Here is a 25,556-nt window from a genome sequence, read left to right as displayed (position 1 = left end):
GTGTCAGTGGACTGACTGAACGCTCTAAGAGACTCTGGGTTGAGGTTAGTGATAAAGTAGTCTACAGTACAGTAGAAGAGATGAGCTATAGGTGTACCTACCATAGGAGTCCTCTCGAAGCCTACCGTTGACTATGTACAGTTGAACTCGGAAGTTTACTAACACTTAGGTTGGAGTCATTAAAACTCGTTTTTTAACCATTCCACAAATTTCTTGTTAACAAACTATAGTTTTGGCAAAACGGTTAGGACATCTACTTTGTGCATGACACAAGTATTTTTCCCATCAATTGTTTACAGACAGATTATTTCACTTATAATTCACTGTATCACAATTCCAGTGGTTCAGAAGTTTACATACACTAAGTTGACTGTGCCTTTAAACAGCTTGGAAAATACCAGAAAATTATGTCATGGCTTTAGAATCTTCTGATAGGCTAATTGACATAAATTGAGTCAATTGAAGGTGTACCTGTGGATGTATTTCAAGGCCTACCTTCAAACTCAGTGCCTCTTTGCTTGACATCAAGGGAAATCAAAAGAAATCAGCCAAGACATCAGAAAATAATAGTAGACCTCCACAAGTCTGCTTCATCCTTGGGAGCAATTTCCAAACGCCTGAAGGTACCATGTTCATCTGTACAAACAATAGTACGCAAGTATAAACACCATGGGACCATCATACCGCTCAGGAAGGAGACGCGCTCTGTCTCCTAGAGATGAAAGTACTTTGGTGCGAAAAGTGCAAATCAATCCCAGAACAACAGCAAAAGACCTTGTGAAGATGCTGGAGGAAACGGGTACAAAAGTATCTATATACACAGTAAAACGAGTCCTAAATCGACATAACCTAAAAGGCCACTCAGCAAGGAAGAAGCCACTGCTCCAAAACCGCCATAAAAAAGCCAGACTACGGTTTACAACTGCACATGGGGACAAAGATCGTACTTTTTGGAGAAATGTCCTCTGGTCAGATGAAACAAAAATAGAGCTGTTTGGCCATAATGACCATCGTTATGTTTGGAGGAAAAAGGGATCATCCCTACTCCTCAGCCAGAGAGTCCAGTGTGAGGTCAGAACCCTCGGATCAACCCTACTCCTCAGCCAGAGAGTCCAGTGTGAGGTCAGAACCCTCGGATCATCCCTACTCCTCAGCCAGAGAGTCCAGTGTGAGGTCAGAACCCTCGGATCAATCCTACTCCTCAGCCAGAGAGTCCAGTGTGAGGTCAGAACCCTCGGATCAACCCTACTCCTCAGCCAGAGAGTCCAGTGTGAGGTCAGAACCCTCGGATCAATCCTACTCCTCGGCCAGAGAGTCCAGTGTGAGATCAGAACCCTCGGATCAACCCTACTCCTCAGCCAGAGAGTCCAGTGTGAGGTCAGAACCCTCGGATCATCCCTACTCCTCAGCCAGAGAGTCCAGTGTGAGATCAGAACCCTCGGATCAATCCTACTCCTCGGCCAGAGAGTCCAGTGTGAGGTCAGAACCCTCGGATCAACCCTACTCCTCAGCCAGAGAGTCCAGTGTGAGATCAGAACCCTCGGATCAACCCTACTCCTCAGCCAGAGAGTCCAGTGTGAGGTCAGAACCCTCGGATCAACCCTACTCCTCAGCCAGAGAGTCCAGTGTGAGGTCAGAACCCTCGGATCATCCCTACTCCTCAGCCAGAGAGTCCAGTGTGAGATCAGAACCCTCGGATCATCCCTACTCCTCAGCCAGAGAGTCCAGTGTGAGATCAGAACCCTCGGATCAACCCTACTCCTCGGCCAGAGAGTCCAGTGTGAGATCAGAACCCTCGGATCAACCCTACTCCTCAGCCAGAGAGTCCAGTGTGAGGTCAGAACCCTCGGATCAACCCTACTCCTCAGCCAGAGAGTCCAGTGTGAGATCAGAACCCTCGGATCATCCCTACTCCTCAGCCAGAGAGTCCAGTGTGAGATCAGAACCCTCGGATCAATCCTACTCCTCAGCCAGAGAGTCCAGTGTGAGGTCAGAACCCTCGGATCAACCCTACTCCTCAGCCAGTGTGAGGTCAGAACGCTCCGAGAGCGAAACACTTCAAATTTATGAACAGGCGATCTGACAACGCTCTGAATTTACAAACGACCCAGAGTGCACTCTGACACAGTGGAGGCAATTTACAAATGCACCTTAAAAGTATGTGCCCCAAATTGCACCCTATTCTCTATATAGTGCACTACTTTTTTCCTATAGTGTTCTACTTTTTGTACAAAGTAGTATTGTATATAGAGAATAGGGTACCATTTGGGACACAGACTAAGATTATATTTACCGTAATTCTATGGTGGCCGTACATGTGTGATCATATTGCTGGAATCAAAATGAACAAAGCAGGAAATCCGGGAATCCTCCAACCATGATTTTTGGAAAACCTTAAAAAATTAACCTAATCTCAGATTAAGGAGCAAGACCTGTTGCCATGGCTAAAACCAAAGCAGTGGGCGGTTATTTCTGCTAGTTGTAATCAAAACATTTCTGCTAACCCATCTCATTTCATTAGAGTTATTCAGAGCTTAATGCTGCTGAGTGACCTGTAGTGTTTATTAAAAAAGCTACTGTTTACCACTCAGTCCTGGGATGGAGGGAGGAGGGAAGGGAGGATGAACGAGAACAGGAATGGAAGAAGAGAAATGGAGAGAGAAAATACTCAAGGTTAGGCTAAATGCATTACCTAACCTTCCCTGTTGTTCTCACATAATAGTGGACAATGACACTTGGATTGAATGACATTTATGCTGTCTGGAACTATATGGCACAGGATGATGATTTAAGCGACATCCTGAGTGTATGTGGACACAATGGCCCCCATCAGCTTTGTGCTGGAGGAACAATGGCCCCCATCAGTGTTGTGCTGGAGGAACAATGGCCCCCATCAGTGTTGTGCTGGAGGAACAATGGTCCCCATCAGTGTTGTGCTGGAGGAACAATGGCCCCCATCAGTGTTGTGCTGGAGGAACAATGGCCTCCATCAGTGTTGTGCTGGAGGAACAATGGCCTCCATCAGTGTTGTGCTGGAGGAACAATGACCCCCATCAGTGTTGTGCTGGAGGAACAATGACCCCCATCAGTGTTGTGCTGGAGGAACAATGGTCCCCATCAGTGTTGTGCTGGAGGAACAATGGCCCCCATCAGTGTTGTGCTGGAGGAACAATGGCCCCCATCAGTGTTGTGCTGGAGGAACAATGGCCCCCATCAGCGTTGTGCTGGAGGAACAATGGCCCCCATCAGCGTTGTGCTGGAGGAACAATGGTCCCCATCAGTGTTGTGCTGGAGGAACAATGGCCCCCATCAGTGTTGTGCTGGAGGAACAATGACCCCCATCAGTGTTGTGCTGGAGGAACAATGACCCCCATCAGGGTTGTGCTGGAGGAACAATGACCCCCATCAGGGTTGTGCTGGAGGAACAATGACCCCCATCAGGGTTGTGCTGGAGGAACAATGACCCCCATCAGTGCCTGGGATCCCTGTCATAGTCTGTCCTTCTCGGGACAAGAACAAGATGACCCGTAAGAGCGAGTGTGAGATACAGATTGTGTAAACTCCTGGTCATAATCATTGTCTGATGAGTGTTCTCCTTCTCTCTCTCTCTCTCTCTCTCTCTCTCTCTCTCTCTCTCTCTCTCTCTCTCTCTCTCTCTCTCTCTATTTCTCTCTCCCTCTCTCTCTCTCTCCCCCTCTCTCTCTTTCAATCCCCTCACTCTCTCCCTCTTTCCTCCCCCCCCTCTCTGTCTCTCTCTCTCTCTTTCCCCTACCCTCTTTCTCTCCCCCTCTCTCTCCCCTTATCTCTCTCTCTCTCCTAGGTATCTAGGGTTGACGGATGAGTAGATTGTAGAAGAGCAGGAAGGATTGGGGTTAACAGTCAGACACAGGTAAGATCACCACATGTCCTCTTGTTTATCCCTAAAGGTGTCGTTATAGGTCCTGAGAGTTTATTATCTGTTGTCTAAGGGTTATGTGTAGTTGTACTGCAAGTATTTGGGATTGTGTGTCTCTGTTTAGGCTATATGGTTTGTGTGGGTGTGTTTTAAATGTATGTTTATTTTAATGCAATTTCCATGTTTATAAGCGTGTGTGAGAGAGAGAGAGAGTGTTTGAAACAGAGTGAGAGAGAAGTATGTCTGTTTGTATATCAACAAGCATTTGTGTGGGTGTAATGTACTGAATGTGCCAGGAGTGTTAAGCCGATCTTAAGGCTTGTCCATGAAGGTCTTCTCTTTCCCTGGTCTAGACTGATGTTATCAAAGCAGAGTGGTGTTTCCCCAGGCTACTACCACTATCAGACTGTAGCCTTGTGTTGCCCCAGGCTACTACCACTATCTGACTGTAGCCTTGTGTTGCCCCAGGCTACTACCACTATCTGACTGTAGCCTTGTGTTTCCCCTGGCTACTACCACTATCTGACTGTAGCCTTGTGTTGCCCCAGGCTACTACCACTATCTGACTGTAGCCTTGTGTTGCCCCTGGCTACTACCACTATCTGACTGTAGCCTTGTGTTGCCCCTGGCTACTACCACTATCTGACTGTAGCCTTGTGTTGCCCCAGGCTACTACCACTATCTGACTGTAGCCTTGTGTTGCCCCTGCCTATTACCACTATCTGACTGTAGCCTTGTGTTGCCCCAGGCTACTACCACTATCTGACTGTAGCCTTGTGTTGCCCCTGGCTACTACCACTATCTGACTGTAGCCTTGTGTTGCCCCAGGCTACTACCACTATCTGACTGTAGCCTTTTGTTGCCCCTGGCTACTACCACTATCTGACTGTAGCCTTGTGTTGCCCCAGGCTACTACCACTATCTGACTGTAGCCTTGTGTTGCCCCTGCCTATTACCACTATCTGACTGTAGCCTTGTCTTTACAGTTTCACCCTGACAACCCAGTCACAACCATGATCACAGGTAGTGGAAGACATCCCCTGTATCTGCAGCCATTAAACACCTGTATAACGCTAATATAATGCTGTTTTAACATTGGTGTAATGCTATTGTGAGAACACTGGCTAATGTTACCTCATCACTGTTCCATATCGTTTAACCTGTCATAAACACATAAACATCCAAACCCTGGAGCCTTCAGTTTAATGCCCCCCTTTTTCTGATCAACTGCTTTTCATGACACTATTATTCATCCCATGATGCTTTGCTCACCTGATCTTCTTCAGGGCGCTATCTTTACAGTCTATGTGCTTTGATTTGTTAATTTAAAAGAAATGTGGGGTGGAAAGGGTATAGTTAAGTCATACACCATGGCATGGCCGATTAATTAGGGCCGATTTCAAGTTTTCTTAACAGTCGGTAATCGGCATTTTTGGACACCGATTATGGCCGATTACATTGCACTCCACGAGGAGACTGCGTGGCAGGCTGACTACCTGTTATGCGAGTGCAGCAAGGAGCCAAGGTAAGTTGCTAGCTAGCATTAAACTTATCTTATAAAAAACAATCAATCTTAACATAATCACTAGTTAACTACACATGGTTGATGATATTACTAGTTTAACTAGCTTGTCCTGCGTTGCATATAACCGATGCGGTGCCTGTTAATTTATCATCGAATCACAGCCTACTTCGCCAAACGGGTGATGATTTAACAAGCGCATTCACGAAAAAAGCACTGTCGTTGCTCCAACGTACCTAACCATAAACATCAACGCTTTTCTTAAAATCAATACACAAATATATATTTTTAAACCTGCAAATTTAGTTAATATTGCCTGCTAGCATGAATTTCTTTTAACTAGGGAAATTGTGTCACTTCTCTTGCGTTCTGTGCAAGCAGAGTCAGGGTATATGCAGCAGTTTGGGCCGCCTGGCTCGTTGCGAACTGTGTGAAGACCATTTCTTCCTAACAAAGACTGTAATTAATTTGACGGAATTGTACATAATTATGACATAACACTGAAGGTTGTGCAATGTAACAGCAATATTTAGACTTAGGCATGCCACCTGTTAGATAAAATACGGAACAGTTCCGTATTTCACTGAAAGAATAAACGTTTTGTTGTCGAAATTATAGTTTCTGGATTTGACCATATTAATGACCCAAGGCTCGTATTTCTGTGTGTTATTATGTTATAATTAAGTCTATGATTTGATATTTGATAGAGCAGTCTGACTGAGCGATGGTAGGCAGCAGCAGGCTCGTAAGCATTCATTCAAACAGCACTTTCGTGCGTTTTGCCAGCAGCTCTTCACTGTGCTTCAAGCATTGCACTGTTTATGACTTCAAGCCTATCAACTCCCGAGATTAGGCTGGCAATACTATAGTGCCTATTAGAACATCCAATAGTCAAAGGTTATATGAAATACAAATGGTATAGAGAGAAATATTCCTATAATAACTACAACCTAAAATTTCTTACCTGGGAATATTGAAGACTCATGTTAAAAGGAACCACCAGCTTTCATATGTTCTCATGTTCTGAGCAAGGAACTTAAACGTTAGCTTTTTTACATGGCAAATATTGCACTTTTACTTTCTTCTCCAACACCTTGTTTTTGCATTATTTAAACCAAATTGAACATGCTTCATTATTTATTTGAGACTAAATTGATTTTATTGATATACTATATTAAGTTAAAATAAAGTGTTCAGTCAGTATTGTTGTAATTGTCATTATTACTGTAACGGATTTCCTCTTCGTCTGAGGAGGAGTAGCAAGGATCGGACCAATGTGCAGCGTGGTAAGTGTCTATAATAGATTTTAAATAAATCAAAATGAACACAGAACAAAAATAACAAAACACGAACAAACAACCGAAACAGTCCCGTATGGTGCAAACACTGAAACAGGAAACAACCACCCACAAAACACAATAGAAAACAGGCTACCTAAATATGGCTCCCAATCAGAGACAACGACTGACACCTGCCTCTGATTGAGAACCATACTAGGCCAAACACATAGAAATATAACAACAGAATAAAACATAGAAAAACAACATAGAATGCCCACCCCAACTCACGCCCTGACCAACTAAAATAAAGACATAAAAAAGGAACTAAGATCAGACGTGACAATTACAGATATATATATAAAAATCGGCAGATTAACCGGTATCGGCGTTGAAAAATCATAATCGGTCGACCTCTAATTTACATACACTCAATTAGTATTTGGTACTATTGCCTTTAAATTGTTCAACTTGGGTTAAACGTTTCGGGTAGCCTTCCATACGCTTCCCACAATAAATTGGGTGAATTTTTGCCTGTTCCTCGACAGAGTTGGTGTAACTGAGTCAGGTTTGTAGGCCTCCTTGCTCGCACATGCTTTTTCAGTTCTGCCCACACATTTTCTATAGGATTGAGGTCAGGGCTTTGTGATGGCCACTCCAATACCTTGACTTTGTTGTCCTTAAGCCATTTTGCCACAACTTTGGAAGTATGCATGGGGTCATTGTCCATTTGGAAGACCCATTTGTGACCAAGCTTTAACTTCCTGACTGACGTCTTGAGATGTTGCTTCAATATATCCACATCATTTTCCTACCTCATGATTTTGTGAAGTGCACCAGTCCCTCCGGCAGCAAAGCACCCCCACAACATGATGCTGCCACCCCCCGTGCTTCACGGTTGAAATGTTGTTCTTTGGCTTGCAAGCATCCCCCTTTTTCCTTCAAACATAACGATGGTCATTATGGCCAAACAGTTCTATTTTTGTTTCATCAAACCAGAGGACATTTCTCCAAAAAGTACGATCTTTGTCCCCATGTGCAGTTGCAAACCGTAGTCTGGCTTTTTTATGCGGTTTTGGAGCAGTGGCTTCTTCCTTGCTGAGTGGCCATTTAGGTTATGTCAATATAGGACTTGTTTTACTGTGTATATCGATACTTTTGTACCTGTTTCCTCCAGCATCTTCACAAGGGCCTTTGCTGTTGTTCTGGGATTGATTTGCACTTTTCACATACAACAGGACTGATATCAGTAGCAAACGGAGTAAACTATAAGATCTAACATTACAGTCGTCAGAGTGTCGTATCATATTTAACAAACCAAACATTGAAAACCAGGTAATGTAAAAACCCAAACCGGTTCGTGCATCAATAACGGTGTATAATAAAATACGGTGTACTGCCCAGCCCTATAAGAACAGTGTGTGTGTGACTGTGAAGGTGGGTACTGGTTGAAGAGAGGTGGATATGGGCCGGACTGAAACAAACCCTCAACAGCAGGAGAGGATTGTGGGATTAGGTGTGAGGTGGGGCTAGGAGTTTGTGTGTGTGGTGGGGGCGAGGTATTAAAGGGAGTGTTGAGGGAGGGGATTGAGAGCGACTGAATCTGTGTCCACAGCTGTGTGAGCCAGCTATCTCGTTCTTTATCTCTGTCGTTAGTGTGTCTGTCTCCTTTTGACTTGGTTTCTTTCTCCTGTTTATTTCCTCCTACATCTATTTCTCTATCATCTCCTATCTCTATCATCTCCTATCTCCCTATCATCTCCTATCTCCCTATCATCTCCTATCTCTCTATGATCTCCTATCTATCATCTCATAGCTCTCTATCATCTCCTATCTCTCTATCATCTCCTATCTCTCTCATCTCCTATCTCTCTATCATCTGCTATCTATCATCTCATATCATCTCCTATCTTTCATCTCTCTATCATCTCCTGTCTCTCTCTCATCTCCTTTTTCTGTAAAATTGCTTTTAGTTTAATCCCCCTTCTATTGTTTTTCTTTGTCTTTCTATCTCTCTTTCTCTGTCCTCTATCTCCTCTGTACCCTTCTCTCTCTTCCTTCTCTCTGTGTTTAGAGACTGTTGCTCATTGTGTAGTAGTTGGAAGTTGAAGGGCAGAGCAGCTAGCTTTAGACCAACTGTCCCTCAGCGGTGGTGGTGGTAATCTTTCGGTTAGGTAAGCATTGCTGTGGTCGAGGAGCGGTCATGGTCCTGGCTGTGGAGGACGCCTGTCCCAACGGGTTGGAGGTAGAGGTGGAGCCCCCTCCGGATGCAGGCGGGACGGGAGAGGCAGGCGGGACAGGAGAGGGGGTGGTTGGGTCCAGGGAGGGGGCGGCTGCTGAGCCCACAGAGGGGGCCAACACATCCGGAGGTGAGACTCTCAGTTGCCAGATAGTGATACTATGGAAAATATTTGTTGCCCAATATTAGTACAACAGAGAGAGCTATTGTTTCCAGCTAGATATGCCTTGCCAGCTATTCATTACCTTCCAGGGAAAAGATACTTTTTGACCGATATTTCAGAACTATTTGTGGGGTACGTAGTGTCCACTGTCCAGTCATTAGCAAAGAGAGACTTGCCTGTTCCAAAGTGCAAAGGCTGTTTTGGATAGGTATTTCATAACAGTTTGTGAGTGAAGGAAGGGATTGCTAGTTAGTGTCACTATCCACAGGTCAGAGACTGTCAGGTATTTGTTGTGTACGTAGGTGAGGCAACGGGTTGCCAGATTGTGAGTGTTTGTTGACTTTTTTAAATTCCTGGACAGAGGAAGCATTTCGGAAAAGAGAAGTGAGTCATTGTACTGTACCACATGGTTTACGGGACATACGGCGAGAGAGGGAGAGAGAGAGAAATGGAGGAGAGAGAGGAAGCGGCAAGAAGAGAGAGAAATAAAATACTTTGCTGCTTCAGAATATTAATGAATTACAAAGTAAAATAGGAGATAAAAAACCCTTCTTCTACCCTCTATGCTAGAGAAAGACTAACTATGCTACCTTTTATAATACTGTGTAGTGTAAGTACATTGAAGATGCATTTGCAAGTGGAACAGTATTGGAGTGGTACCGTAGTAATTGTATGTATTCTTATGCAAGTCATATTCAGGGATTATGAAGTATTTATGCCATCCCCCCCACCCACGTCAGAGTACCATAGTGGAATGTATCCTTTGATCTGATGCACATATACATGTGCACACACACACACACACACACACACACACACACACACACACACACACACACACACACACACACACACACACACACACACACACACACACACACATACACACACACACACACACACACACACTGAGGTTCAGTGAACTCTGTGAACAAACTCCTCTGGGGTACAAAAACATATTGGCTTGACCCAGAGGGCGAAGGTCAACCCAGAGATTAGGTTAACAGAAATCTGCCACAGTTATCTCTTTCATATTCAGTACTGCTTACAGTTGAAGTCAGAAGTTTACATACACCTTAGCCAAATACATTTAAACTCAGTTTTTCACAATTCCTGATATTTAATCCAAGTAAAAATTCCCAGTCTTAGGTCAGTTAGCATCACCATTTTATTTTAAGAATGTGAAATGTCAGTATAATAGTAGAGAGAATGATTTATTTCAGCTTTTATTTCTTTCATCACATTCCCAGTGGGTCAGAAGTTTACATACACTCAATTAGCATTTGGTAGCATTGCCTTTAAATTGTTCATCTTGGGTCAAACATTTTGGGTAGCCTTCCACAAGCTTCCCACAATAAATTGGGTGAATTTTGGCCCATTCCTCCTGACAGAGCTGGTGTAACTGAGTCAGGTTTGTAGGCCTCCTTGCTCGCACACGCTTTTTCAGTTCAGCCCACAGATTTTCTATAGGATTGAGGTCAGGGCTTTGTGATGGCCACTCCAATACCTTGACTTTGTTGTCCTTAAGCCATTTTGCCACAACTTTGGAAGTATGCTTGGGGTCATTGTCTATTTGGAAAACCCATTTACGACCAAGCTTTAACTTCCTGACTGATGTCTTGAGATGTTGTTTCAATATATCCACATAATTTTCCAATTTTCTCATGATAATTTTCTCATGATGCCATCTATTTTGTTAAGTGCACCAGTCCCTCCTGCAGCAAAGCACCCCCACAACATGATGCTGCCACCCCCGTGCTTCACGATTGGGATGGTGTTCTTTGGCTTGCAAGCATCCCCCTTTTTCCTCCAAACATAACGATGGTCATTATGGCCAAACAGTTATATTTTTGTTTCATCAAACCAGAGGACATTTCTCCAAAAAAGTACGATCTTTGTCCCCATGTGCAGTTGCAAACCGTAGTCTGGCTTTTTTATGCGGTTTTGGAGCAGTGGCTTCTTCCTTGCTGAGTGGCCTTTCAAGTTATGTCGATATTGGACTCATTTTACTGTGGATATCGATACTTTTGTACCTGTTTCCTCCAGAATCTTCACAAGGTCCTTTGCTGTTGTTCTGCGATTGATTTGCACTTTTTGCACCAAAGTACATTCATCACTAGGAGACAGAACGCCTCTCCTTCCTGAGCGGTATGACGGCTGCGTGGTCCCATGGTGTAAACAATTGTAGGAAAGATTACTTGTGTCATGCACAAAGTAGATGTCCTAACCGACTTGCCAATACCTGTAGTTTGTTAACAAGTAATTTGTGGAGTGGTTGAAAAACGAGTTTTAATGACTCCAACTTAAGTGTATGTAAACATCCGACTTCAACTGTATTTACACTAAGTAGATCCAAAGCACACAAACCTCTGTCTAAATGTCTTTGTGACATATGACAGAGAAACGTAGGTTCTTCTTGTTCAGTCACGCTGCCTTGGAGACACACACCTCAACACACACACACACACACACACACACACACACACACACACACACACACACACACACACACACACACACACACACACACACACACACACACACACACACACACACACACCCCAACACACACAAAAACACACACACCCCAACACACACAAACACACACTCACACCCCAACACACACAAACACACACACACACACCCCAACACACACAAACACAAACACACACACACACCCCAACGCACACAAACACACACACACACCCCAACACACACAAACACACACACACACACACACACCCAAACACACACAAACACACACCCCAACACACACAAACACACACACACACACACACCCCAACACACACACACACACACCCCAACAAACACAAACACACACACACCCCAACACACACAAACACACACACTCACACCCCAACACACACACTCACACACACACACACACACACACACACACACACACACACACACACACACACACACACACACACACACACACACACACACACACACACACACACACACACACACACATATCATCAGAGACACACAGACTCACATCCCAACAGTTATGTGTTCCTTTAGGGCGAACTTGCAAGTGTGTGTGGAGTCACACTTTTATGTGGGGAATGTGGGTAGCTACATGTGATAGCTTTTGGTGGCCCAGGATCTGCATGCTGTACGTCTGCCTGTCTGTCTGCCTGACCGTCTGTCTGTCTGTGCGACTGCGCGTGTGCGTGCTTACGTGTGTGGTCTTTGTATTGGAATCATGGACAGTATAATTTGTGTGTGTTTGTGTCTATAGGAGAGCTTGACAGGGGGATTATGTCTCTGTGTGTGGCGGGGTTAACTGTAATCAAGGGGATGGTTTAATGGTTGTTTTTGTGGGTGTGCGTGTGGGTGTGGGTGGGTGTAATTGATGGTCTGGTTTGGAACTGTGTGTTTTGTTGGTAGACTATGAGGTAGTATGATTTACACTATGATTTAGACTATGAGTTAGACTATGAGTTAGACTATGAGTTACACTATGAGTTAGACTATGAGTTACACTGTGAGTTAGACTATGAGGTAGACTATGAGTTACACTATGAGGTAGACTATGAGGTAGACTATGAGGTAGACTATGAGGTAGACTATGAGGTAGAGGTAGAGAGAGAGTTAGATATGGTCTGCAGTACCTGGCCTCACTCTACTAGAATCTGAAGTCAAATGTCTATTGTTTGCTGATGATCTGGTGCTTCTGTCACCAACCAAGGAGGGCCTACAGCAGCACCTAGATCTTCTGCACAGATTCTGTCAGACCTGGTCCCTGACAGTAAATCTCAGTAACACAAAAAATAATGGTGTTCCAAAAAAGGTCCAGTTGTCAGGACCACAAATAGAAATTCCATCTAGACACCGTTGCCCTAGAGCACACAAAAAAGTATACATACCTTGGTCTAAACATTAGCACCACAGGTAACTTCCACAAAGCTGTGAACGATCTGAGAGACAAGGCAAGAAGGGCATTCTATGCCATCAAAAGGAACATAAAATTTGACATACCAATTAGGATCTGGCTAAAAATACTTGAATCAGTTCTAGAACCCATTGCCCTTTATGGTTGTGAGGTCTGGCGTCCGCTCACCAACCAATAATTCACAAACTGGGGCAAGCACCAAAGTGAGACTGCATGTAGAATTCTGCAAAAATATCCTCCGTGTACAACGTAAAACACCAAATAATGCATGCAGAGCAGAATTAGGCCGATACCCGCTAATTCTTCAACCACCTAAAAGGAAGCGATTCCCAAACCTTCCATAACAAAGCCATCACCTACAGAGAAAGGAACCTGGAGAAGAGTCCCCTAAGCAAGCTGGTCCTGGGGCTCTGTTCACAATCACAAACAGACCCCACAGAGCCCCTGGACAGCAACACAATTAGACCCAACTAAATCATGAGAAAACAAAAAGATAATTACTTGACACATTTGAAAGAATTAACAATAAAACAGAGCAAACTAGAATGCTATTTGGCCCTAAACAGAGAGTACACAGTGGCAGAATACCTGACCACTGTGACTGACCTAAACTTAAGGAAAGCTTTGACTATGTACAGACTCAGTGAGCATAGCCATGCTATTGAGAAAGGCCACCGTAGGCAGACCTGGCTCTCAAGAGAAAATAGGCTATGTGCATACTGCCCACAAAATGAGGTGGAAACTGAGCTGCACTTCCTAACCTCCTGCCAAATGTATTTATGTTTATTTTATTTTGTAATACTTTAACCATTTGCACATCGTTACACCACTGTATATATTCACAATATTACATTTGTAATGTCTTTATTCTTTTGGAACTTTGGTGAGTGTAATGTCTACTGTTCATTTTTATTGTTTATTTCACTTTTGTGTATTATCTACCTCACTTGTTGAATAAGAGATTTTTACCTTGTCAGCTCAGGGATTCGATCCAGAAACCTTTCGGTTACTGGCCCAACACTCTAACCACTAGGCTAGCCACTAGCGAGGATATTAATATATTATCATACTATACTATAGCCAAGACCGTAGCGCAAGTGTAGCAAGGGAAACGAGGGAGAGATGGGTAGAAGGAGAGAGACGGGTAGAAGGAGAGAGACGGGTAGAAGGAGAGAGACGGGTAGAAGGAGAGAGACGGGTAGAAGGAGAGAAAGACGGGTAGAAGGAGAGAGAGACGGGTAGAAGGAGAGAGACGGGTAGAAGGAGAGAGACGGGTAGAAGGAGAGAGAGACGAGTAGAAGGAGAGGGAGACGGGTAGAAAGAGAGAGAGACGGATAGATGGAGAGAGAGACGGATAGATGGAGAGAGAGACGGGTAGAAGGAGAGGGAGACGGGTAGAAGGAGAGAGAGACGGGTAGAAGGAGAGAGAGACGGGTAGAAGGAGAGAGAGACGGGTAGAACGAGAGAGACGGGTAGAAGGAGAGAAAGATTGGAGGAGAAAATGTGAGGGTGTCATTTTCTTCATGGCTTTACATATGAATATGCACATGCACACATACACGCACACACACACACACACAAACACACTTCCACAGGGCTGTAAGTGTATTACAGCGGCAGTGAGACCCTAGGTTTAAGTTCCTAGCTCCCTGATGCCTGCCTAGTCTACACCTCTCTCCTTGTCAGTACAACAGGGTCAGAGGAGTCTTCATCTCAGGACGGGACTGAAATGTATATAATTAGAAAGAAGATGTAAACGTATCAAACCATTCTGTCTAGTGGACTTCTAGATTTAAGTATTATTTCATTGAAGAACTTGTGGGATAAAAATCTGTTAGATATTGATTGTCTCATTTACAAGGGCAGATGGATGAGCTTTAGCTCGAAACCAAACTACAGAGAAACTGAAGAGTAACTGATTTTTGTGTCCATGTTTTATTTTTTAGGCACTCTTTTGTCTGACAGAATTGCACAGTTTTGATTACTGTGATATTGTTATGAATTTTATGAATAGTGAATAAATGATGTATACATTTAACTATAACTATAACTAATTGAATTCTACCCTGTTTTTCTGTATTGATAAATAATGTTAGTTCATAAGAAAGAGGTTATGTAGCATGTACCTGGGAGGAGAGGAAGGTATATGTGTGCTTAAAGAAAACAAAGTGGATCATTAACCTATGTTTGAACCGACCCAGCTATAACTCTGGAGAGATATGATAAGACAGGGAGAGCCCCTCCAGGTTTCCCGTATCTGGGGGGGACTGGAACTGTCAGCTGAGTGGTAATAAACTGTGGTGAGACTTCAGGGGATAATCCAAATATAGTGTGTATGTATGTGCGTTAGTTTAATAGAAGGGATAAAAAGAACGGTTTTGTATATGCACGTCAGAGCTCTCGAGAATAAACGCTATTGATTAATTTGGAGACTGGTCTTTGTCTATTTTATGCAAATAAGAGCCTTACAAATTCTTAGAAACGGACAGAGTGTTTGCTTTGTTATAATTGAATTGGTTAACGAACAGATGGGTATTAAATTAATCTAACAGATATACAGTATCAACTGCAGTGAATGGGACTGATCTATAGAACTACACTGAAGTAAAGTGAATAAACTATAGTCATGGCCGCAAAAAATCTGAACTCCTCATGAGGGGTCGCAGTGTCCCGCGGGTCTGTTTACCCACATCCATACCCACACATGAAGTCATCGCCGGCCCTAGAATTTTGGGGGTCCTAAGCGAAATTTTGTCACCTTGCGAGCAAAACATTTTAGCGGCCCTTCTCTTGACAGTGGTTTTAGAGGTCATTTCCTGCAGTTCTACATGTTTTGCCATGTGATGGAGAGAAAATGTTACAGTTTAAATTGCGTTTGGTGTAATTCTACACATTGCCATGGAGCAGAGAGAAGGTTTTGCACTTTTATAGCTAATTTCATGCAATTCTACAAATTTTGCCATGGTGCGGAGAGAGAAATTACCAGTTTTACAGCTAATCTCCTGCAATTCTACACATTTTACCATAGGGTGGAGAGAAATGTTTGCAGTTTTTAATATGATATTTGATATCTGGGTGAGAGCGACAGTGGGGGGCTCTCCGGTCGGTAATTCGACCATGATTACTACAAGTTTAGGCAGCTAGCCGCTAGACTAATTCACCAATCTAAAAATAAATGGCTGACATGGCTAATTGAGTGATTATCAGTGACTGACATAACAAGAGAGAAACTGCTGATGCACGACCACATTCAGAAATGGCACCTTGTGTATTCTACTATTCTAACTCAACAGTAAGTTGAGACCCCGACTGAGTTTCTAAACATTTGTAATTATGGGGAAATGTATCAGCTGGCATACAAAAGGGAGGCGGGGCCGGCAGTCATTCATCGCTGATCTACAGTGTGACTTCCTCACTCCCTTTATCTCTGTTTTCCATATCTACAGTAACTAACACCTCTCTCTCTCCCTCCCCTCTCTGTTTCCCTTCCTCTCTCCACCACTCTCTCCCTCTCCCCGCTCTCTCTCTCTCCCCTCTCCTTTCCCCCCACAGCGATGCAGCAGGTGTTGGATAACCTGGGGGAGCTGCCCACCTCCACGGGGGCCAAAGACATCGACCTCATCTTCCTCAGAGGAATCATGGAGAGTCCCATTGTACGGTCACTCTCCAAGGTAGCAGATACACATAGGGGAGAACACACAGAGACTGACTCCCACACAGAGACTGACTCCCACACTGAGACTGACTCCCACACTGAGACTGACTCCCACACTGAGACTGACTCCCACACTGAGACTGACTCACACACAGAGACTGACTCCCACACTGAGACTGACTCCCACACTGAGACTGACTCACACACAGAGACTGACTCACACACAGAGACTGACTCCCACACTGAGACTGACTCCCACACAGAGACTGACTCCCACACAGAGACTGACTCCCACACTGAGACTGACTCCCACACTGAGACTGACTCCCACACTGAGAATGACTCACAAACTGATCACAGGCTGGCAGGCAGCAGGGTGCTCCTCGCTAAGGTAGTAATCTATCAGTGTACTAATACATAACAGCCCCCCCCCCCACCCCCACCCCCCTCAGGTACCCTGATGGTCCCAATGATACACACACACACACACACAAGCTCATTCTAACCTATATACGTGCAATGATTTGACATATTCATATTCAGCCCTTGGTGAGGTCTGTCACTGCTAGACAAGATGATGTCAGGAGGATAAGTGCCAGCAGCTCTCCCAGTGCCTTCACAGACTGATACTCTGACCACTGGGGTGATCTCCTGCCCTGAATTACTCAGCATTGGCTTGCCGCCATAATGGTCATTCTGGGCAAGTAGGAGAGTGTTTGTCACTCCACTGACAGACAAAGAGAGACAAAGTGAGAGAAAGAGAGAGGGGGGAGAGAGCGAAAAAGATTGAGATGAGTTTGACTTCATCACAATACAACCACAGAACCACTCAACAACTCAACTTACTGACACCAGTGCCACAAAAGGCAGTATAACACAAGTTCACACAATGGCGAGGGAACGCAACCACACACAGCAATGGCTATCTACCATTGTACAACTTCCTCCCATGTCTGTACAGTATGTGACCCCATAACTTTTCACCTCTGACCCCTGCAGGCCCACGAGCGATTGGAGGACTTGAGGCTGGAGGCGGTGCAGGACAACAATATAGAGCTGGTCACAGACATCTTGGGTGACATCACTGCCCTCAGCGTCCGTGATGACAGCGCAGCGGAACTCTCCCGAATCCTCCAGGAGCCCCACTTCCAGGTGCGTAACCCAGTCACTAAGGTTAAAGGTTATAGTTGATGATAATGGCCTACATTCAGAACTGACCCCATAGCCTTTATACCTTGGTTCTTCTTGTTAATCTGAAAGCATGGGCTATGAGCAATATGGATATACGCTGAGTGTACAAAACATTAAGAACACCTTCCTAATATCGAGTTGCACCCCCCTCTATTCGTCGGGTGCATGGACTCTACAAGGTATTGAAAACATTCCACAGGGATGCTGGCCTTTTTTGACTCCAATGCTTCCCACAGTTATGTCAAGTTGGCTGGATGTCCAATGTCCGATTGGTAGGTGGACCATTCTTGATACACACAGGAAACTGTTGAGCGTGAAAAACCCAGCAGTTCTTGACACAAACCGGTGCGGCTGGCACTTACTACCATACTCCGTTCAAAGGCACAAATATTTTGTCTTGCCCATTCACCCTCTGAATGGCACACATACACAATCCATGTCTCAGTTGTGTCAAGGCTTAAAAATCCTTAAAAAACCTGTCTCCTCCCCTTCATCTACACTGATTGTGACATCAACAAGTGACATCAATAGGAGATCATAGCTTTGACCAGGATTTACCTGGTCAGTCTATGTCTCAGTGTATATCTAGCAGGTAGAATTTTCGACTACCCTTGGTAGGGCTGACGCCAATTCGTTGACAACGATTTTTTGGTCGACCAAGATTTTATTTAATCGAGTAGTAGGCGAATATATCCATTTTTATGGCACACGAGACACCTGTCTGATTCGCGCCCATCTTGGTGAACTAATACATTGCGGAGATGCCAAAGTCCGAGCAGAAGGGCAGTGTGGCTAAAATGCACGTCTCTCCAGAATTCGTTCTCTCCCGGCAATTTGTGCACATTCATTGTTTCGTAACTTCGTTGTGGGAATTGTTTGCGTTTGACTGTTAGTGTCTATCAAGTCCCCATTACATATAATCTCCAGTAGTACATTTAACATGAATTCCTATCATTTGTAATCTATAATGTTTGTTTGGTTCCAGTCATTTCTGTTAATGCATTCAATATGTTATTATTCCAGTCGTTTACTGTTCTCGTCGTCGGAGTGGACACGTTGTTGTCACGTTGTTGTCTCGTTGTCGGAGTGGACACCTTGTTGTCACGTTGTTGTCACGTTGTCGGAGTGGACACCTTGTTGTCACGTTGTTGTCTCGTTGTCGGAGTGGACACCTTGTTGTCACGTTGTTGTCTCGTTGTCGGAGTGGACACCTTGTTGTCACGTTGTTGTCACGTTGTTGTCTCGTTGTCGGAGTGGACACCTTGTTGTCACGTTGTCGGAGTGGACACCTTGTTGTCACGTTGTTGTCTCGTTGTCGGAGTGGACACCTTGTTGTCACGTTGTTGTCACGTTGTCGGAGTGGACACCTTGTTGTCACGTTGTTGTCTCGTTGTCGGAGTGGACACCTTGTTGTCACGTTGTTGTCTCGTTGTCGGAGTGGACACCTTGTTGTCACGTTGTTGTCACGTTGTTGTCTCGTTGTCGGAGTGGACACCTTGTTGTCACGTTGTCGGAGTGGACACCTTGTTGTCACGTTGTTGTCTCGTTGTCGGAGTGGACACCTTGTTGTCACGTTGTTGTCTCGTTGTCGGAGTGGACACCTTGTTGTCACGTTGTTGTCTCGTTGTCGGAGTGGACACCTTGTTGTCACGTTGTTGTCACGTTGTTGTCTCGTTGTCGGAGTGGACACCTTGTTGTCACGTTGTCGGAGTGGACACCTTGTTGTCACGTTGTCGGAGTGGACACCTTGTTGTCACGTTGTCGGAGTGGACACCTTGTTGTCACGTTGTTGTCACGTTGTTGTCTCGTTGTCGGAGTGGACACCTTGTTGTCACGTTGTTGTCACGTTGTCGGAGTGGACACCTTGTTGTCACGTTGTTGTCACGTTGTTGTCACGTTGTCGGAGTGGACACCTTGTTGTCACGTTGTTGTCTCGTTGTCGGAGTGGACACCTTGTTGTCACGTTGTTGTCACGTTGTTGTCTCGTTGTCGGAGTGGACACCTTGTTGTCACGTTGTTGGAGTGGACACCTTGTTGTCACGTTGTCGGAGTGGACACCTTGTTGTCACGTTGTCGGAGTGGACACCTTGTTGTCACGTTGTTGTCACGTTGTTGTCTCGTTGTCGGAGTGGACACCTTGTTGTCACGTTGTTGTCACGTTGTCGGAGTGGACACCTTGTTGTCATGTTGTTGTCACGTTGTCGGAGTGGACACCTTGTTGTCACGTTGTCGGAGTGGACACCTTGTTGTCACGTTGTTGTCACGTTGTCGGAGTGGACACCTTGTTGTCACGTTGTTGTCACGTTGTCGGAGTGGACACCTTGTTGTCACGTTGTTGTCACGTTGTCGGAGTGGACACCTTGTTGTCACGTTGTCGGAGTGGACACCTTGTTGTCACGTTGTTGTCACGTTGTCGGAGTGGACACCTTGTTGTCACGTTGTTGTCACGTTGTTGTCACGTTGTTGTCTCGTTGTCGGAGTGGACACCTTGTTGTCACGTTGTTGTCACGTTGTTGTCACGTTGTCGGAGTGGACACCTTGTTGTCACGTTGTTGTCACGTTGTCGGAGTGGACACCTTGTTGTCACGTTGTTGTCACGTTGTCGGAGTGGACACCTTGTTGTCACGTTGTTGTCACGTTGTCGGAGTGGACACCTTGTTGTCACGTTGTTGTCACGTTGTCGGAGTGGACACCTTGTTGTCACGTTGTTGTCACGTTGTTGTCACGTTGTTGTCTCGTTGTCGGAGTGGACACCTTGTTGTCACGTTGTTGTCACGTTGTCGGAGTGGACACCTTGTTGTCACGTTGTTGTCACGTTGTTGTCACGTTGTCGGAGTGGACACCTTGTTGTCACGTTGTCGGAGTGGACACCTTGTTGTCACGTTGTTGTCACGTTGTTGTCTCGTTGTCGGAGTGGACACCTTGTTGTCACGTTGTCGGAGTGGACACCTTGTTTGCAGAGCGCAGAAACAGGTTTTGGTTTATTTCATTCCATTTACAAGTTTTGTCAATTTAGTAATTGTCTTTTGTTTAGAGTGCTCCTGTCAATGTTGAGTAAGGACACGCACCTGATTACGCATACAAGTAGGTCTATAAGCTGCCTGGCCTGCGCGCAAATGTAGGCATATAAATGTGCCCGTTTGGGAATCTGATAGTATTTCTGATTGGCTTAATGCACCACCACTAATGAGCTGTGGAGCTTCTCAAAGGAATGCTTTCTTCACCTCAAACAGCAAGCAAACAACTTCTGTTTTTAAATCCATTGAGAATGACAATAGTTCCTCAATGTATTTTAAAATCTTTACATCTCTCTCCCTTTCGATAACCACTCAGCATGAAAGGGAAAAATGTCGTTCTCTGATTCAGTGGAAACATCGTAAAACAGGCCTACCTGAGGACCTTGTATCCCTTGATCAAATAGCCTACAGCAGTGTCTGTCCCGAGCTCACTGCTACAGGAAACTCTTGAGGACCCAGAATATTTTATACAATGCTGCAAGTTTGCTAGCTCAAGCCTGACCCAATTTGGTAGTTGATACGTTTCAAGTTCGTTGCAGACAGGCCATACATAGCCAATGTGATTTACAGGATATTTATTTTGATCAGGATATTCTTTAATTATTATTTAGTTTTATCTTTTTTACCCCTTTTTGACCCCAATTTCGTTGTATCCAATTGGTAGTTACAGTCTTGTCTCATCGCTGCAACTCCTGCATGGACTCGGGAGAGGCGAAGGTCGAGAGCCATGCGTCCTCTGAAACACAACCCAACCAAGAAACACTCCTTCTTGACACAATGCCCACTTAATTCGGACAACGCTGGGCCAATTGTGCACCACCCCATGGGTCTCCTGGTCGCGGCCGGCTGCGACAGAGCTTGGACTCGAACCAGGGAGGCCCATCAGGATATTTTTTACCTGCAGGCTGCAATGTTTGTTGGCTTTATGTAGGCTATTTTTACATAGTTGGCAATTAGAATAGATGTTACTTTTTATGTTGTTATGATTTTACTTTAGATTTGGAGATAATTTTCATTAACCACATGACAATACTTTTGAAATACGAAGACATTTATAAATTAAATGAAACATTTCCATGAAAATGTGCATATGAAAATCATAACTGGCATGCAGATCGGTAGAAACGGTAAGATAAATTGGCATTCCACATGAGAAAGGTTGCCAACTCCTCGCCTATTACCGGCAACTTCAGGAGAGTAACTGCAGAATCTGTGAAAGCCAGCAGGAGCGAGAGGAGGATGGTCAGGTTAAGGGTTTTTTCTTCTGGTTATCTAGATCTCTGGCTCACTCTTGAGTCATTTGTATGTTATTTTATCAAACAGTACGCTTAAAGCGTCAGACAAGCTCAATGCATATAGCTGATTTTATTTAAACACATAAGGTGTGTCTATATATGGAAAAATACACGTAAACAAAGGTTGACCAATCGATTGGTCGAAAGAACAGATGACTTTCGGCCAACTAAGATTTTTTTGGGGTCTGGGACAGTCCTAACCCTTGGGAAAAAGATGTGCTGAACATTGTATGATGTTTTTCAATGTTGATGGTTCTATTTTAGTACAGAAACGATTCTATACATGTATTCATCTCAACTCCTGTTATGAAAGGATCAAAACCTCCCCTAGAATACTGACCTCCTACATCCATGGACCTATCAGAGGACTAACAGGGCTTTTCAGAGTGTGGACCAATAGGATTTATATTTTTGAGTAGAGAATATCTTTGCTTCAATCAGATGCATGCATGCTATCAGCTCAAAGATAAGACTTTGATGACCTACTGAGAGAGAAGCTGGAGCGCGAGAGAGAGACTGTGACAGGGAGATGGGGAAAGTGATTACTTGACAGTGAGCTTAAATCTGGAATCCTTAATCAGGGATGCAAACCCTTCGCTTTTCGGTGATATTCGCCATTTTGAGCTCAATAGGCCATCCACGTGAATCGTGTAAATCCGAAGAAAAAGGTTTGTGGCTGGGAAGGGGGTCTGTTTCTCATATCGAAACCATTGACTGAGCACAGAATGCACCCCTACACGTTATATCCTCCTGATTCCAACTTACAAGCAAAAACTCAAAACAGGAAGTACCAGTTACGCACGCAATACGTAAATGGTCCGATAAAGCGGATGCTAATCTACAGGACTGTTTCGCTATCACAGACTGGAGTATGTTCTGGGATTCATCCGATGGCATTGATGAGTTTACCATATCAGTCACTGGCTTCATTAATAAGTGCATCAATGACGTCATCCCCACAGTACGTACAGTGCATTCGGAAAGTACTCAGCCCCCTTCACTTTTTCCATATTTTGTTGCGTTACAGCCTTAATCCAAAATGTATTAAAAATATTAAAAAAATCTCATGAATCTACACACAATACCCCATAATGACAAAGCAAAAAAAGATTTTTGATATTTTTGCAAATGTATATTTAAAAAGAAACTGAAATATAATATTTACATAAGTATTCAAACCCTTTACTCAATACTTTGTTAAAGCACCTTTGGCAGTGATTACAGTATTGAGTCTTCTTGGGTATGACACTACAAGCTTGGCACACCTGTATTTGGGTAGTTTCTCCCATTCTTCTCTGCAGATCCTCTCAAGCTGACAGGTTGGATGGGGAGCTTCGCTGCACAAATATTTTCAGGTCTCTTTAGAGATGTTCGATCGGCCACTCAAGGACATTGAGACTTGTCCCGAAGCCACTCCTGCGTTGTTTTGGCTGTGTGCTTAGACACGTTGGCGTGTTTGAAGGTGAACCTTCACCCCAGTCTGAGGTCCTGAGCTCTCTGGAGCAGGTTTTCATCAAGGTTCTTTGTACTTTGCTCTGTTCATCTTCCCCTAAATCCTGACTAGTCTCCCAGTCCCTGCAGCTGAAAAACATAACCACGGCATGATGCTTCCACCACCATGCTTCACCGTAGGGATGGTGCCAGGTTTCCTCCAGACATGACGATTGGCATTCAGGCCAAAGGGTTCAATCTTGGTTTCATCAGAGAATCTTGTTTCTCATGGTCTGAGAGTCCTTTAGGTGCCTTTTGACAAACTCCAAGTGGGCTGTCATGTGCCTTTTATTGAGGAGTGGCTTCCATTTGGCCACTCTACAATAAAGGCCTGGTTGGTGGAGTGCTGTAGAGATGGTTGTCCTTCTGGAAGGTTCTCCCATCTCCACAGAGAAAATATGGATGTCTGTCAGAGTGACCTTCGGGTTCTTGGTCACCTCCCTGACCAAGGTCCATCTCCCCCAATTGCTCAGTTTAGCCAGGCGGCCAGCTCTAGGAAGAGTCTTGGTGGTTCCAAACTTTTTCCATTTAAGAATGATGGAGGCCACTGTCTTCTTGGGGACCTTCAATGCTGCAGAAATTTTTGGTACTCTTCCCCCTCGACACAATCCTGTCTCGGAGCTCTACGGACCATTCCTTTGACGTCATGGCTTGGTTTTAGCTCTGACGTGCACTGTCAACTGTAGGACCTTATATAGACAGGTGGGTGCCCTTCAAAATCATGTCCAATCAATTGAATTATTATTATTATTATTATATATATATTTTATCACCTTTTTTTAACCAGGTAGGCCAGTTGAGAACAAGTTCTCATTTACAACTGCGACCTGGCCAAGATAAAGCAAATCAGTGCGACAAAAAACAACAACACAGAGTTACACATGGGATAAACATAAGTACAGTCAATAACACAATAGAAAAATCTATATACAGTGTGTGCAAATGGAGTAAGGAGGTAAGGCAATAAATAGGCCATAGTAGCGAAGTAATTACAATTTAGCAAATTACACTGGAGTGATAGATGTGCAGATTATGATGTGCAAGTAGAAATACTGGTGTGCAAAAAAGTAAATAAAAACAATATGGGGATGAGGTAGGTAGTTGGATGGGCTATTCACAGATGGGCTGTGTACAGCTGCAGCGATCGGTAAGCTGCTCAGATAGCTGATGTTTAAAGTTAGTGAGGGAGATATAAGTCTCCAACTTCAGTGATTTTTGCAATTCGTTCCAGTCATTGGCAGCAGAGAACTGGAAGGAAAGGCGGCCAAAGAAGGTGTTGGCTTTGGGGATGACCAGTGAGATATACCTGCTGGAGCTTTACCTGCAAAGACTTATAGATGACCTGGAGCCAGTGGGTTTGGCGACAAATATGTAGCGAGGGCCAGCCGATGAGAGCATACAGGTCGCAGTGGTGGGTGGTATATGGGGCTTTGGTGACAAAACGGATGGCACTGTGATAGACTGCATCCAGTTTGCTGAGTAGAGTGTTGGAGGCTATTTTGTAAATGACATGGCGAAATAGGAAGCCTATTCTAGATTTAACTTTGGATTGGAGATGGTTAATGTGAGTCTGGAAGGAGAGTTTACAGTCTAGCCAGACACCTAGTTATTTCTAGTTGTCCACATATTCTAAGTCAGAACCGTCCAGAGTAGTGATGCTAGTTGGGCGGGCGGGTGCGGGCAGCGATCGTTTAACGAGATCGTTTAACGAGCATGTATTTAGTTTTACTAGCATTTAAGAGCAGTTGGAGGCCACGGAGGGAGTGTTGTATGGCATTGAAGCTTGTTTGTAGGTTTGTTAAGACAGTGTCCAAAGAAGGGCCAGATGTATACAGAATGGTGTCGTCTGCGTAAAGGTGATCAAGGAATCACCCACAGCAAGAGCGACA

The 25,556-nt window shown here is 44.4% G+C and overlaps 1 protein-coding gene across 6 annotated transcripts in view; it reads left to right on the top strand.

The window, feature by feature from the left end:
• Positions 1 to 25,556, top strand: part of LOC129820127 (protein PALS2-like) — a 57,592-nt gene that overhangs the window by 22,322 nt on the left and 9,714 nt on the right. The window contains exons 2-5 of one of the 6 annotated variants that reach the window (XM_055877037.1): positions 3,821 to 3,889; positions 4,882 to 4,918; positions 16,571 to 16,689; positions 17,673 to 17,825. In XM_055877037.1, coding sequence (XP_055733012.1) covers positions 4,909 to 4,918; positions 16,571 to 16,689; positions 17,673 to 17,825 — 282 coding nt within the window. In that variant the 5' untranslated portion in view covers positions 3,821 to 3,889; positions 4,882 to 4,908. Of the gene's footprint in view, positions 1 to 3,820; positions 3,890 to 4,881; positions 4,919 to 8,281; positions 9,064 to 16,570; positions 16,740 to 17,045; positions 17,065 to 17,672; positions 17,826 to 25,556 lie in introns of those variants that run through there. The other 5 variants (XM_055877040.1, XM_055877038.1, XM_055877035.1 and 2 more) reach the window with 5 other exon arrangements.

The sequence above is a fragment of the Salvelinus fontinalis genome, chromosome 22 (genome assembly GCF_029448725.1).
Source record: "Salvelinus fontinalis isolate EN_2023a chromosome 22, ASM2944872v1, whole genome shotgun sequence".
NCBI classification, from domain to species: domain Eukaryota; kingdom Metazoa; phylum Chordata; class Actinopteri; order Salmoniformes; family Salmonidae; genus Salvelinus; species Salvelinus fontinalis.
The sequence above is the reverse complement of the archived record's forward strand: the minus strand, read 5'-3'. Positions and strand labels throughout refer to the sequence as shown.